Raw genomic sequence first — 14,404 nt, forward strand, 5'->3', positions numbered from 1 at the left:
GCCGTCTGCTGCCCTGCGTGTGCGTGTCGCAGCGACCCCTCTCCTCTCCACCCCGCCCCCTCTCGCCCGCCCAGGCGAGCTCTCCTCTTTCGCTTTGCGACAGCTCACAGCTGTCATCTACTGTGGATGCTACCACTGGTCGACGGGGTGACGTTGAGTTGGAACGGACTCATATCGTGCATGCGACCAGCAGCTCCCCATCCTGGCCACCACGAACAGCGCAGCAAGCACCACCATGCACGATTCCGCGCGTAGTCGCGATGCATCGATCCTTCCCGTCCGTGATTGGACCACACATTCCAAACGCACCGCGCTAGCAATTCTCCAGCATGGGATTCGCTCCGTGCACTGCGTTAACTCCCAAACTGCCTGTGCCAAGTATACCATTTTCCTAACATAAACAGGGCGGTGGACGTCCTGCGCACATGCGGTGTGCGCAGCAAAGCTGGGTAGCTCGTGAAAACTCTTACAAGCTCCACCAACACCGCCAGTACCGCTTGCTCAAGCGCTCAGCAGGTGCAGAGATGCAGCCTGAATCTCCGATGCATTCGCCCATCGCTGGACAGCACCCAGGAAATGTCCGTTGCAGCCTGGTGCAACAACATGTGGCAGAAAACACCGCAGCCACACATCGTCGTCACCCCAGCGCCGTCGCTCGGCAACGCTGCAGTGGAGCTGAAGGGCGAGCTGGCCTTAACCAGGCTGCCAGGTGTGTCTGGACAACACTGTCTCACTCTGCTGCAATCGCACTTCGGAATTATTACTTGGTGCTACCGACCTTTCGGGATCACGCAGCTGTCACGCACTCTTCAGGTCATTCTATATTGCATTTGTGCGACTCTTCTCCTCGCGTCGCTGCAGGGGTTTGCAGAACAGGGTCAGCATGCCGCAAGCAAGGCTTTCCACACAAAGCACCATCTTCACGTTCGTGTCACTAGACTTGTGGTACCCCAAGATCATATGGAGATCCAATACAAGCCTCTGCCCGCCACAATGAAGCGCACTGCGGAGTCAGCACGGGTTCCGTATCTGGCGCCTGTCACTCTCGGGCACGCGGATAGCAATGTTCCTTCCGTGATTCCATAATGGTGAGCGAGTGGTGCTTGGTTGGACAGGCACTGCGAAATTCGAAACATGGTACGGGTCAATCACCAGGTACCGGCTGCAACCTTTACGTATGGCACGAGGCTGTCACATTGGACGAGTGGTTCTGCAAAAATCCGCGATTGGCGCTCATGACCTCCGCATTGTGCGTCCGTCGATCCGGAGGACCACGAGAATATCGAAAGGTAGGAGATATCCACAGGTCATGCTCAGACATGTGCCTTTTCCAATACGAGCCAATGGGTTCGATCTCAGCCTCATCGATAAGCTTGTAGCTCGCCGCACAGCGTACGCCTTCCAGAAGAAAGGTACATTTGTCCAACTGCACCTGCCGTGTCTGGACTGCCCTGATTCCACGACAGTATTGAGTAAGATCTTTCTCTCACATCTGGTGCGCTCAACGGTCCGCTAAAGGCAAACATTTTGCTCGTACCTGTCGAACCACGGATCACAAATACAGCCTCTCAGCTCGGATTACAACGATGAATTCGCGTATTTCGATCGTCCATGCTCCCGTCGCTCCGCAGGCAGCTCTGTGAGCACACCGAGATTCCGCTGGCGCCGGGTTTCAAGTACCTTATTGCTCCTCAACGGATTTCCTGCCGCAGAACGGACTACACACCACTGATGGACAACTCCGACCAAGGCCAGTCCATGCTACCTTGTATTGCTTACTCGTACTCTTTCCCTCAACTGTGCACAGCCACACTTCAGTCACATCAAGTCGGAGTTCTGTCCGGAACGTACTGAGTCGCCTCCCGGCTTTATCCAGCATCAAGGCTTGCCACGCGTCGAAGAACTTTCCGAAATGCTGCATAGATTGCGGCGAGCGCACTCAGCACGAAAAGCTTGAGTCACGCCTTTCGAGCCTTGAGCAAGCGAGGCGGAGCTTTACCGACATTAGGTCAAGACTTGAAACGAGTCGACGATTCAGGAGAAGAAGGTTAGTAACCCTGTGCCTGTATGCATTTCTGTCCGAGTGGCAAGATCGCGCAATGCGCATGGGACGCACGCGAGGTAGGCGATTACATTTCGTTAGTGTCGCGTCTGCTCTTCTTGACGTCTGAAGACGAGAGTTTGAAGTCAGCGTTGACGACTAGCCCGCAGTAGCTTGACGGAACTTGTCGATGTGTAGGCGGACTCGTCCAGCACATGTCCAAAAATTGGCATTTGACGGCATCGCCTTCTACATACATCATTTCTCTGCGATGGAAGCGCTTCTGGGTTTGTCATTTTCTTAATTTCGGTTGCAATCGTCTACAAAGATCACGTCGCTAGTCAGAGGCCCACTCTCGAGCATGTATTGTTCGGACGAATGGACGTCCTACCGTCCGAATTGAGAAATGCAGGTCGATCGCCTTTGGTATGGAACCACAGCTACCAAATCCAGGCGAATATGCACTTCTTCAGAGATGCCCCGACGAGACGGCGGTCGAAGTATCTCAGTAAATTACCATCACAAGTTGCCTACGTTCGCACCTTTCTATTCCTCCAAGATACGAGAATTGTGCTTCTTGGTCGCTTGCAAATGGCAGTGATCTATGAGCTGTTCGATTCGATCTTCTCTACCACTTTCCAAACTTATATCGTATCGCACGGTCCTTCCATATCCATGTTTCTGCTGTCAAGCAGTATGGACCCTAAGCAAGCAAATATCTACAGAGGCCGTGGACGAGCTCCACTTCAGAGTGTGCTCATTCCTGAAGCCTGCGCCGTTGTAATGCACGCAACTATGATGGAGCTTTTGGGAGTTCTCCGACTCTCTGGGAAACAGATAGCAGGAGCGGAAAATGAAGAGTGCGGTAGGGAGCAGTAGATATTGAAGTTCCCTCATCTATCTCTTCCACTCTCTCATCCCAAATTAAACTCACTCGCACCGCCCATCTTCCTCGACATCTGCTGCATTTTCCTCTTCGCAGCCTCCGCATCCGCGACCTCCGTAACATCATCCAACGCACCCGCCGACCGCTTCCCATCACCCTTCCCACCATTCTTCGCAGCAGCATTCGCAATCGCCTGCGCCTTCCCCTTCTTATCCTTCCCAGCCCCCGGTCTCGCACCAGGAACTCTAATCGCACCCGGCTTATCCCTCAACGCAAAAGCCTTCGCCAAATGCCCCAAATGTAATTCCTGCATATTAAAAATCCCTCGCTCAGCAGAAACATGCGTCGCATAAGCTCTCACATGCGATTGAAAAGCTCTCCTCGCCTGTTCCAAATGTTTCGGATTCTCAAGCGCCCATCTCTCAATATCCAATTGAAAATCCGTTGCGATTTGTTCCCATTCCCGGCCTTGTACGACTCCACTCGTAGGCGAGAAGCCCTTGCGCAGTAATTCTTCCGCATCGTGGCGAGTGAGATTTTTCGGTTTGGATTCTTTCAAAATTTCGATATACCCTTCTTCGCAGCCTGGTTGGAGGAATATCATGGCTCGGCCGTCGCGGCCTGCGCGGGCTGTGCGGCCTATGCGGTGGAGGTGGTCGTCTTTGCTGAAGGGGGGGTCGTATTCGATTACGAGGTCGACGTTGGGGAGATCGAGACCGCGGGCTGCGACGTCGGTGCAGACGAGGACGGCCGGGTCTTCGGTTGTGGAGAAGGCTTTGAGGGTGCTGGTTCGGGTTGCTTGTTGGAGGGAGCCGTGGAGGCGGTAGATTTTGATTTCTCCGGAGTCGCGGCTAGAAATTGAGGTGGAGGTGCCTTGGGTACGGGTTTCTGCGATTGTGGTGCCTTGGGCGATTTTGTTTTTGTCGGCTGTGGAGGTGCTGTGTTTGCCGGGGTTGTGTTGTTTTGCTATACTGGGCTGTTCCTCTGCTGTGGATGCTGTTTTGTCGCCCCGTGTGAGGAGCTCGAAGTGAAAGTCTACGCTGTCTGCGCAGCTCATGAAGACTATGCACTTCATTACGCTGCCTTTGCGTTTGAATTGTTGTTTGAGGGTTGCAACCAGTGTGACGAGTCTTTGTTTTGGTGGAACGACGGCATAACTCTGCTTCAGCTGTGCTGGTGCAGAGAAGTTGTTCTCCTCGGTCTCGCCTTCTGCCTGTGCCGTCGAACCATTGTCCACAGCTATCGAGACAGGATCTTTCAGCGAGATAGCGCGTAGCTGTTCTACGTTGGATTTGATCGTGGCCGAGCAGAGTACTGTCGTTCGCTTCTCCGGTAAGCCTTGATCTTTGTCAGCTTCAAATTTCCTCGATAACTTAGGAGGTGAGTTGACACCAACAAGCACTTACCTGGCGGCGGTTGTTCTACTCGCTTCCTCGAGCGTAGATTCAGCACACTGACAATCTTCTGGATATCTTGCTCGAAGCCCAACTCCATGAGACGATCGCCTTCATCGAGCACTAACCATCGCACCATTGACAAATCTAATGCTTCTGTATGCTCCAAATGATCGGCCATACGTCCTGGCGTGGCGACAAGGATGTTCAGACCCTTTCTGACGCGGGACTTCTCACTCTTCTTGTTCTCACCACCCACAACAGTCCCGCCAACAATCCAGTGGTAACATGACAGGAGTGAGTCAAGCACGCTTGCTATTTGTCGAGCAAGTTCGCGTGTAGGAGCCAGTACGATGGCAAATAGCCCGCTATGTCGATCGAATTTGCCTCCTTCGTCCTTCATGCGTTTCGAGATAAGTGATATTCGCTCGATGATCGGAAGGAGGTATGCCAGCGTCTTTCCAGAACCAGTTTGTGCTTGTATGAACGCGTCAGTGTTCTCGGAGACCAGTTGTGCTACTGCCTTTCGTTGAATAGCGGTGGGAGCAGTGATCTTCAGCTTGTTGAGCAGGTGAGAGGCCAGTGTGGATGATAGTCCAAGAGAGGTGAACTTGGCCGTCTCATCGTTGGCAAGAGGTGCATTACTCGCTTGCACTTCTTCGTCTTGAATTTCTGGCTTTGCTTCGCGTGGCGCGGTAGCCGATTTGTTGAAGGAGAAAAGCGAGGAGATAACTTGGCCGTCCTTGGTTTTCGGCAAGACATCATGGCCAACGCGAGCTCGTTTTGCTGGTCGTTCGGCAAAGCGGTCTTTGTTATCGTCTTGAGGAATAACTTTCGAGGGGTTGGCACTCGCATCGTCGGCTTGAGAGGCTCGTTCCTGTGCTTTTTTGCGTCCATATTCGGCCGACTTCCTTGCGGTCAGACGGTCCTTCCAGCTTCCGCCTTTCACTTTTGTTCTGGGCGCACTAAACGCATCGCTCGGCAGCTCAAAATTGAGCATCAACCCATCGTCGGCCATGATGGAAATGCGATGCGGTTTGTGTATGCAGCACTGCTAGCCCAAGTCGACTTTTTCGAGAATCTGCCGCCAGGGTGCAGCACTAGCGCCAACCTTAAATCACAGAGCAAGGTCATAGCTCGCCTCGATCCAATGCTCACGACTCCGCCGTAGACATGAGGATGTTCCACTTCGTCCAGATGGGATTGAGTCATCGGAGCCGCCATGGAGCTGCGTAGAGCATCGCATTCGTTCAGACATCACTCTGCTTAGCCACTTCCTCCGGCGACCTCGACAGCGTCCTCACGATGCTCGCCCGATCGATCACCCGCGTTCTCAAGCCCGCCCGACCCATTGTGCCCGCGCTGAGCACATTCTCACGAGCTATTCATGTTTCACGTGATGTTACCGATATACGCCAGCGGCGGCGTTCGCTCTTGCTCGGAGGAGAGACAGTCGGCCTCGTGCCCACCATGGGCGCCCTTCACGCAGGGCACATTTCGCTAGTAAGAGCCGCGGCAGCAGAGAATAGCAAGGTCTTCGTGTCGATATACGTGAATCCGACACAATTCGGCGTAAACGAGGACCTGGACAGCTACCCGAAAACTTGGGAAAGCGACATGGAGAAGCTCCAGAAACTCGACACCGAATTGAGTAAGAATGGGCAGGGCAGGATTGATGTGGTGTTCGCCCCTACAACCAAGGCTATGTATCCTACACTGCCACCGGACTCAAGCATACCCGGTCAAGGCTCCTTCGTCACCATCACACCGCTGGGCAACTTGCTCGAGGGCAAGAGCAGGCCCGTTTTCTTCCGCGGCGTAGCAACAGTCTGCATGAAGCTGTTCAACATATGCCAGGCAGATCGCGTGTACTTTGGGCAGAAGGACGTGCAGCAGACTGTGGTGATAAAGAGGCTGGTCAAGGACTTCCATTTGGACACAGAAGTGCGCATTCTGCCTACAGAACGAGAGCCAGACGGTTTAGCCATGAGCAGCAGGAACGTATACCTTGGCGAGAGGAGAAGGACGACCGGCATTGTGCTGAACAAAGCTTTGCGAGCTGCTGAGGCTGCATACTTGAAGGGCAAGCGGATGAGGGACGAGATACTGGCGCATGCCTGGGATGAGGTGAACATTAGACAATTGGAGCAAGAAGAGGAGGCAGAGACTGAGCGAGCAATGTTTGAAGTGGACTACATCTCACTCGCAGATCCGGATACTATGGAAGAGGTGGACAACGTGGACTCAAGCCGGGGCGCCATCCTCAGCGGCGCCGTCAAGATGCTCCCACTGGAAGCTACCCAAGAAGGGGAGAGGCTGGGCTTGGGAGACGACAAGGTGCCCGTGCGGCTGATTGACAACATCGTGCTGTCGCCGAAAGTGCCTTGAAGACGCTGGCATTGATATCAAGTGCTCAAGACTGCGCATGCAATCGCTCGCACATGCCACATAGGAGTGGCATTCACCTGGCTGACCATTGTTGGTCGCGAGAGAGCCTTCTTCACGTGGCCCGGTCTGACCGTCTCGCAGCTCATGAGGTGGTCATCATCTGTCTATCAAGCCGATAGAACACGCATGAGGTTAATTCAGCTGGAAGGCGTGTGAGAGACGGCGCCCACAAGCAGATCAAGCCAGAACGCGCTTTTGCTCGCGTCTCCCAAGATGTCGATGTTGCGTGTGTATGGAAGGTTTCTCATATGTTCGGGCCTCCAAATATGCGGCAGCTCAAGAAGCGGTCACTAGAGCTGGACCACTCGAGCAGCTGCCTACTGCGACCACGCTATCAGTCGACATGTTGCAGCCGTTGCAACCGAAAGAGCTCAGAGAGGCAAGGCTGGCTAGCCCCATTGCGCATAAAACTGTTCCATCTGACCTTGTGCTTGGATGATCGAAGACTTGTCGATACCGATCAAGTAATTGAGGTGACACGATATCAGCCGGCCACGTCGTCAACTTAAGGCAGAGACTACACGACGGGTCTGTGATAATATCTCATCGATTGTAAGCTCTTCAGCTTTCCCGTGTAGCCAGTCGAAAAGTGATGACAGGTTGCTGCGAAGCAAAGCCTTAACACGAGCCATCGCTTCATACATGCGATACGATTCACAAGCCTCACCTTAAATATGTGTAGATCTATGCATATAGACGTAGAGCCGCAAGAGAAGGTTCCGACCATTACGATGTGGCACATCAATTCCCCAAACAGGACAGCCCACTTTTTGAGCTACCGTACATCATGCATCACCGTCGTCAACGTCCGACCCCAATTTTTCTCCGCATCACAATGCTCCCGGAGGTGTCGGTCAAGCATATAGGCTGTGGAGTATACGTTGGAGCGATATTCGGAAGTTGAATCTGTAGATTCGCGACTCCGGCCCTTGAACTCTGGAAAGAGCTGGTGCGGCACACCGACACGCTGGCATTTCTACATTTCTCACAATGTCGAGCGAGAAGCCCTCAATAACATCCGGTCATAATGGAGTAAGATCTTATCAACTACAAACAATATCTCTGATAGAGATAACTAACACTTCCACTCAGACCCTCCCTCAGAATGCCCACCACTACCACGGAACCACCCCAAGCCCTCCCTCCTCAGAAAAACAACCACTCGAAACACAACCACCTTCATCACCACCATCCGACCCCTCAACCCTCGAATCCGCCCCCTCAAATGACACAGACCCATCTCCAAAAGAAACCCGCCACATCCTCCGCCTCATCGACCTCCGCCTCCTCCCCATCTTGGCAGCCCTCTACTCCTTCGCCCTCATCGACCGCACCAACCTCGCCAACGCTCGCGTAGCAGGCGCAAATTCCGATCTCGGCCTCGAAATCGGAGAACGCTATTCCATCGTGACCATGATGTTTTTTATTCCTTATATTTTATTCGAATTACCGAGTAATATTTTGCTACGAAAAGTGGGACCTGCGATTTGGTTGAGTGGGTTGGCGACGTTGTTTGGGGTTGTGAGTTTATGTTGTGGGTTTGTGGGGGATTGGACGGAGTTGTTGGGGTGTAGAGTTGTGCTTGGGGCGTTGGAGGCTGGTGAGTTGAACGCGTAGGGTGCGAATGGGGGAGGGAGAGGAGAGAGGTTTCGTTTTTGACTGACGTTGGATGATGTGTAGGGTTCTATCCGGGGTGTGTGTATCTTTTGTCGTGCTGGTATGTGCGATATGAGATTCAGAAGAGATTTAGTGTGTTTTATATGGTTGCTACGTTGGCTTCTGGGTTGGCGAATGTGTTGGCTTATGGATTGAGTCAGATGGAGGGGACTGCGGGAATTCGAGGGTGGAGGTGGATGTGAGTGTTCTTGCATTCGTCTTACTATGGAGGAGGTTTACGCGGCTGACGATTATCGTGTGAAGCTTCATTATTGAGGGTTTGATCACAGTCGCACTCGGACTGGTGTCGGTCTTCATCATTGTGCCTTTTCCCGACAAGGCGACCAGGAAGGGTCTATTCGGACGGAAGCCTTTTCTCTCAGCGCGGCAAGCCAGTATCGTGATGGCCCGCCTCGAGAAGGACAGAGGAGATGCGGTTTCTGACGAGATGACCATGAGGAACATCCTTCGCTACATTTGCGATTGGAAGGTCCTCGAATGGGCGTGGCTCTATCTCATCGCGGCCACAGTGTCCTATTCCTTCAGTCTCTTCCTGCCGATCATTCTTCAGAATGATCTGGGATACTCGACTGTGCAAGCACAAGTTCTCTCATTTCCGCCTTACGCGGTAGCCGCTCCTTGGATGCTCATCACGGCCTGGATTGGCGATCGCTACCGGAAGCGCGGCCATCTCATCATCTTCAACAGCGCGGTAGCTCTCATCGGTCTGGCCATGATCGGCTTCGCGACCTCGAGTCCCCGGGCGAGATATGCTGGCACTTTCCTGGGCGTGGCAGCAGGCAACTCCAACGTTCCGACGATCCTTACCTATATGCACAACAACATCGTTGGAAATACGAAACGTGCGGTAGCGAGCGCGGTCCTGGTCGGGGCAAGCGGGATAAGTGGCATCATTGCTGCGAATATCTTTCGGCAACAAGACGCGCCCGGTTACAAGCCCGCCTTGATAACGGTCATTGTGATGAATGCGTCGAGTATCTTGCTCGTGTCAAAGAACTTTTGGCTGTACAGGAAGCTCAATCGGAAAGCGGATCGAGGAGAGATCCTGATAGAAGGTCAGCAAGGGTTCAGATTGACACTGTAGTGCGGAGATAGAGTCTAGCCAGGCGGGAATTATTTTCCTCCTTGGGGTGAATGCGCGTTCATTGCCACCAGCGCGAACGTATCGATAGCGTTGTAGCCTGCAGAATTGCAATGATGCCTAGCGAAAGACATTGTTATCTGAGTCATCATAAAGTTGACAACAATCGTGCAGCCTCCGATTGGCAGGTGCGGTGGCTTTCTATTAGATCTTGCGACTTCATGTGACACGATCCATCTCCACGTGCGCGAGCGTTATACGTATGGCGTGGCATCACCTACCGACCCTATGGTCGTCCATACGTTTCAGCCATGTGCCGGCGTATGGTAGTAGGCCGCACCCCGGCCTGCTTTCTACAACCGTTCGCGCCGGTTGTCAGAACTAGACCGGCCGGCGTGTACTAGTCTGTTGAGAATGCGGAGATGCCGTCATGTTTCAGGTACGTTTTGTGCAGATGTCCCAAGATAACGATCCCTATGGCAGTAGCAACCGCATCTCTGACTGCTTGGGATGCTCGGCTAAGCAGACCTGGGACTTCATTCCGCTTCGAGGCATTCTGTGCAGATTCGTCTATGGCGGCCATAGCCATCCCACGTCAATGGACATGCTCGGATGCCAGAAGACGCCGCCAGAGTCGTATTCATCCCCTCATGTCTCAATGAGGGCAGCGCGGTCGTTCCATGATACCTCCGCAATATCTCCGGAGGCGCCAGTGATGGGATATCAGAGTATCGGAGGGAGGTGTTGCTCCGCGTGCGGATGTATTGTACTCTTGTCGATAGATTACACTATCAGGATAGAAGGTCTTGCTTTCCGCTTTCAGGCATTTCACGCCCGAGTTGTGTGAAGTACGCAAGTACTTGTGGTCTAGGTAGCGGTCGTGCCTGTTCTACCGCCAGCCCTACAGCCTTCCGTGCCATTCTTCCGAAGTCGCGTGGGGTTCATGTGCGCTCGCAACATGGAGAGACCTGGTTTGTAGACCTGGAAGGGACGTCAAAACGAGGGGAAAGGGTGTCTTGAGGGCGACGAGGGTGCTGTGGCTCGCGCGCCCAGGGACTTCTCCAAGGTCCTCTTCTGTGGCCCACAACGGCGGGTTTTGGTTATGTCCATCGTCCATGTCATTATCTCTCCCAATCATGTGCTTTTCATTATCGTGCAGGTGCCACCGCCGGTATGAGAGTGTCGCTGCCTTGCTTCGAGCGGGGGATGGCCTCAGGTGTCTGTTGGCAGTGCTTGAGCGGCCTCTTTTCGTCTTGCGCAGGCTTGCGTTGCTTGATGACATAATGCCAAACGCGACCAAGGCGCAGCTTGTGTCCGCAGATGACCTCTCTCGTGCAGCGCCAAGTGCTCAGGCAAGCGCGATGAGGCACACTTCTGTGCACTGGTTGTGGCAGTTGTGCATGGCGCACCCAGCGGTCCTCGACGCCGGTCTCCGCAGTGGTGGGGCCTCCCAACACAGCCGTGAGCCTCATCTCTCCAATTAACCCGCGCGTGTGCTGCCGGTAGCTTTTCGCTCTCGCAGCACAGCGCGCATTCGAGTGCTTCGCGTCTGGGGATCGGCATGGGGTGTCATCAGCGGCGCCCTCAGTCGCCCGCCCGCTCCACGCATCCAGCATGGCCCAACTGGCGTTGCAGCGCGAAGGAACATGAGCCCGCCGTGCCACCAATCGTCGCGGCCACGGCCTGCGGCACGCTATCTCAATCTGCTCTACTGCGCCCCAGCATCCTTGCTCCATCGTCTACTGTCGCGTGGGTTCTATTAGATTGGCACCCTGCCCGGCTGCTGCTGCTTTTTTGTTTGTGCTTCCTCCCCAGACTTGACTCTCCAAGTGCACGCCCCAGGGACTGACAACTACCGCCGCCATGGGACTGTTCGGCGACAAAGAGAAGGATGGCGACAACTCGTCCGGCAATGGCCCTGACATCGGCGAGGGCTTTTCCGCAGACAACGCCGATCAGCTTCAACGACATCTGGGGAACCGTCAAATTCAGCTCATCGCCATTGGAGGATCCATTGGTACCGCTCTGTTCGTCAGCATAGGAACTGGTCTGTACAAGGGCGGTGCTGCAAACCTGCTGCTGGCATATATTGTACAAAGTTGTGTCTTGGCCATGGTCAACAACTGTGTGGCTGAGATGACCACTGCCTATCCCGTATCTGGTGGCTTCATCAGACACGCGGGTGAATGGGTCGACGATGCGCTTGGCTTCATGGTTGGATGGAATTTGTGAGTGGCCCAGAATTGATATGTGAGAGCACTACATCTGCTAACACAACGCACAGCTTCTTCTACGAGGCATTACTCGTGCCGTTCGAGATCTCCGCCTTTGTCCTGGTCTTGTCATTCTGGTCTGATAAAGCCACTGAACCTGGTCCTACTGTTGGAATCATCATTGGTGTCATCGCATGCTATGCGTGAGTTTCTACAACAATGCCAATTGATCGCCACTGACACGATCGCACAGCTTTATCAACGTCCTCGCAGTCGGAGCTTTTGGAGAAGCCGAGTTCTGGCTGTCCGGCGGCAAGGTTATCCTGATTTTTATGCTCTTCTTCTTCACCTTCGTGACCATGGTTGGAGGTAACCCGCAAGGCGACGCATATGGATTCCGCAACTGGACCGACGGAGGCGCATTCCGCGAGTACATCACGACCGGTGACCTTGGACGCTTCGAAGGATTCTTGGGCGGCCTCACGTCTGCCGTCTTCACCGTCGTCGGTCCCGAATACATCTCGATCGTCGCTGCTGAAGCTATCCGGCCCCGCACTTACATCAAGGCCGCTTTCAAGATGGTCTATGTGCGCTTTGGTCTCTTCTGTAAGTGTTCTAACCCATTCTGGTATGTCGCTTCGGCAGCAACACTGACCACGATGACTAGTCATCGTCGGAGCCTTGGCCGTTGGTATTGTCTGCTCTTCTCGCGACCAAAAGCTGAGGGATGTCGTCGAGGGCGGCGAGGGTAATGGCTCTGCTGCAGCGTCGCCGTATGTCATTGCCATGACCAACCTGGGTATCTCCGTGCTGCCAGACATCGTCAATGCGTAAGACTTCATACCCTCAGATCAATAAAGCACATGCTAACACAACCAGTCTTATCCTGACTTCGATCTTCTCTGCTGGCAACACATACACCTACTGCGCCATTCGTAACCTGTACTCACTGTCCCTGGAGGGGAGAGCTCCGAAATTCCTGCGACACTGCACAAAGAAGGGTGTGCCGATCTACTGCTTCGCCGTGGTTATGATCTTCCCAATGCTGTCCTTCGTTTCAGTCTCGAGCAGCTCCCGAGTTGCCATCACATGGTTCTCCAGCTTGGTCACTGGTGGAGGTACGTTGATCGTCCGTCGTGTGCGCGATGAAGTCCTACTGACTAGCCCCAGGTCTCATCAACTATGTCACCATGTGCATCACCTACATCCGATTCTACCAAGCGTGCAAGGTCCAAGGTCTCGATCGCAAGACCCTACCTTACACCGGCTGGCTGCAGCCATGGTGCGCATATTTCGGCCTCGCATGGATGTTCACCGTCTGCTGCATCTACGGCTATACCTCATACCTTCCCTGGAGCACATCGAACTTCTTCTCGAACTACACGATGCAATTGTTCATCCCACCGCTGTTCATCATTTGGAAACTCATCCACAAGACCAAGTGGGTCAAGTCCGAAGATGCCGATCTTGTATGGGAGCGACCAGTTGTCGACGCCTACGAGCAGACATTTATTCACCCTCCGATTGGTTTCTGGACGGAGATGGGCCACCTCATTGGAATCAGGAAGCCAGAGGAGAAGGGATCGAACAGGAGAGTCAGTATTGTGCCGGACGATGTCATGCATGCGCAAACGAATTTGAATGCACAGCTCGAGAAGCGATGAGTTCACGGCAGATCAGTGAATTTCTTGTAGATACAGCAAATCTGCTTTGATACGAAGTTGACGAAATGCTCATGAGCTGCGACGCTCCAGTTGAACCACAGCCTCTTCGGCGCATTTCTTTTATTCACTCACGACAGGATGCAGCACAGGTCATCCAATTTTGCTCACAAGCAGTAAAATGTCCGACGATTACATCAGCAGCAAGACCTTCCATCTCGAGGTCGACAGCAAAATAGCAGGCGCGACACCAAAATCACCAGCGGCACATCACTCGTGTTTCTTTGCGGACCATTCCGACCCCCGATACGAATCTCGAAATTCCCTCTCTCAACGTTGCCCATCGGAGCTTCACCCGAAGTCGTCCAACTGCCAGCGACATCGCAACGACATCGCAATTCGCCTCCAACGCACATCGCCACCGCATCGCACGCACAAAACATCGTTCTCTAATCCAGCAATCTGTCCGACCTTGCCACTACGCGCTACGGAACGCTCCCGAACATGGCCCCATGTTGAGATGAGGACCAAGAGAAAAAAAGGTTCAACAGCGCCAAGCCATCCTTGAATTTTTTCCAAAACCTTGACCCGGCACATCGCTTACGACCGCGGCCGCCACGTCTTTTAACGAGCCGATATATTCGCCGTTTAGCAGGACGATGACGTCGTCGAGCAAAGAGTCTGGTGTTCGGCATGTGAGAGAGTCTGCTGCGATGCGACTTCACGCGGACAGCGCGCTCGAAATGGTGAGAGGTAGAAATGAGTGGAGTGGATTGGACCGCGCCTAACCGAGTGCCGTATTGCGTTGTTCAGCTGCGATGGGCAAGCGGAAATACCGTCCTGAGTGTTGTTCAACTGCCACATGTGTATCTACTGCGAATCGTATTTCTTTGCAGAAAGAAGCACAGTACGGGATCTACCGCTGTGAAAACGTCGGAGCGACAATTGGTGCCGGAGATAACTGAGACCGGGTCTCAAGGGTGCCTGAGACTGCAACTCCTTC

The 14,404-nt window shown here is 53.6% G+C and overlaps 4 protein-coding genes across 4 annotated transcripts; 3 read left to right on the plus strand and 1 right to left on the minus strand.

The window, feature by feature from the left end:
- Positions 1-2,955: 2,955 nt before the first annotated feature.
- On the minus strand, positions 2,956-5,339 carry RHO25_007484 (uncharacterized protein; the record flags this gene model as incomplete). The annotated part of the gene is made up of 2 exons (XM_023599670.2): positions 2,956-4,265; positions 4,334-5,339. 2 exons carry the CDS (start codon positions 5,337-5,339, stop codon positions 2,956-2,958), a joined length of 2,316 nt encoding a protein of 771 aa, XP_023449429.1.
- Positions 5,340-5,791: 452 nt separating this feature from the next.
- On the plus strand, positions 5,792-6,709 carry RHO25_007485 (uncharacterized protein; the record flags this gene model as incomplete). The annotated part of the gene is made up of 1 exon (XM_023599671.2): positions 5,792-6,709. The coding sequence occupies one exon, from the start codon at positions 5,792-5,794 to the stop codon at positions 6,707-6,709; it is 918 nt and encodes a 305-aa protein (XP_023449822.2).
- A 1,050-nt stretch (positions 6,710-7,759) lies between these two features.
- Positions 7,760-9,530, plus strand: RHO25_007486 (uncharacterized protein; the record flags this gene model as incomplete). Its single annotated transcript, XM_023599672.1, has 4 exons — positions 7,760-7,801; positions 7,862-8,369; positions 8,450-8,624; positions 8,690-9,530. The coding sequence occupies 4 exons, from the start codon at positions 7,760-7,762 to the stop codon at positions 9,528-9,530; spliced, it is 1,566 nt and encodes a 521-aa protein (XP_023449821.1).
- Positions 9,531-11,390: 1,860 nt separating this feature from the next.
- On the plus strand, positions 11,391-13,404 carry RHO25_007487 (uncharacterized protein; the record flags this gene model as incomplete). The annotated part of the gene is made up of 6 exons (XM_023599673.2): positions 11,391-11,755; positions 11,812-11,943; positions 11,994-12,346; positions 12,408-12,570; positions 12,620-12,858; positions 12,911-13,404. 6 exons carry the CDS (start codon positions 11,391-11,393, stop codon positions 13,402-13,404), a joined length of 1,746 nt encoding a protein of 581 aa, XP_023449820.1.
- Between the last annotated feature and the right edge of the window lie 1,000 nt (positions 13,405-14,404).

This window comes from Cercospora beticola, chromosome 5 (assembly GCF_033473495.1).
Source record: "Cercospora beticola chromosome 5, complete sequence".
In the NCBI taxonomy this organism is placed as follows: Eukaryota; Fungi; Ascomycota; class Dothideomycetes; order Mycosphaerellales; family Mycosphaerellaceae; genus Cercospora; species Cercospora beticola.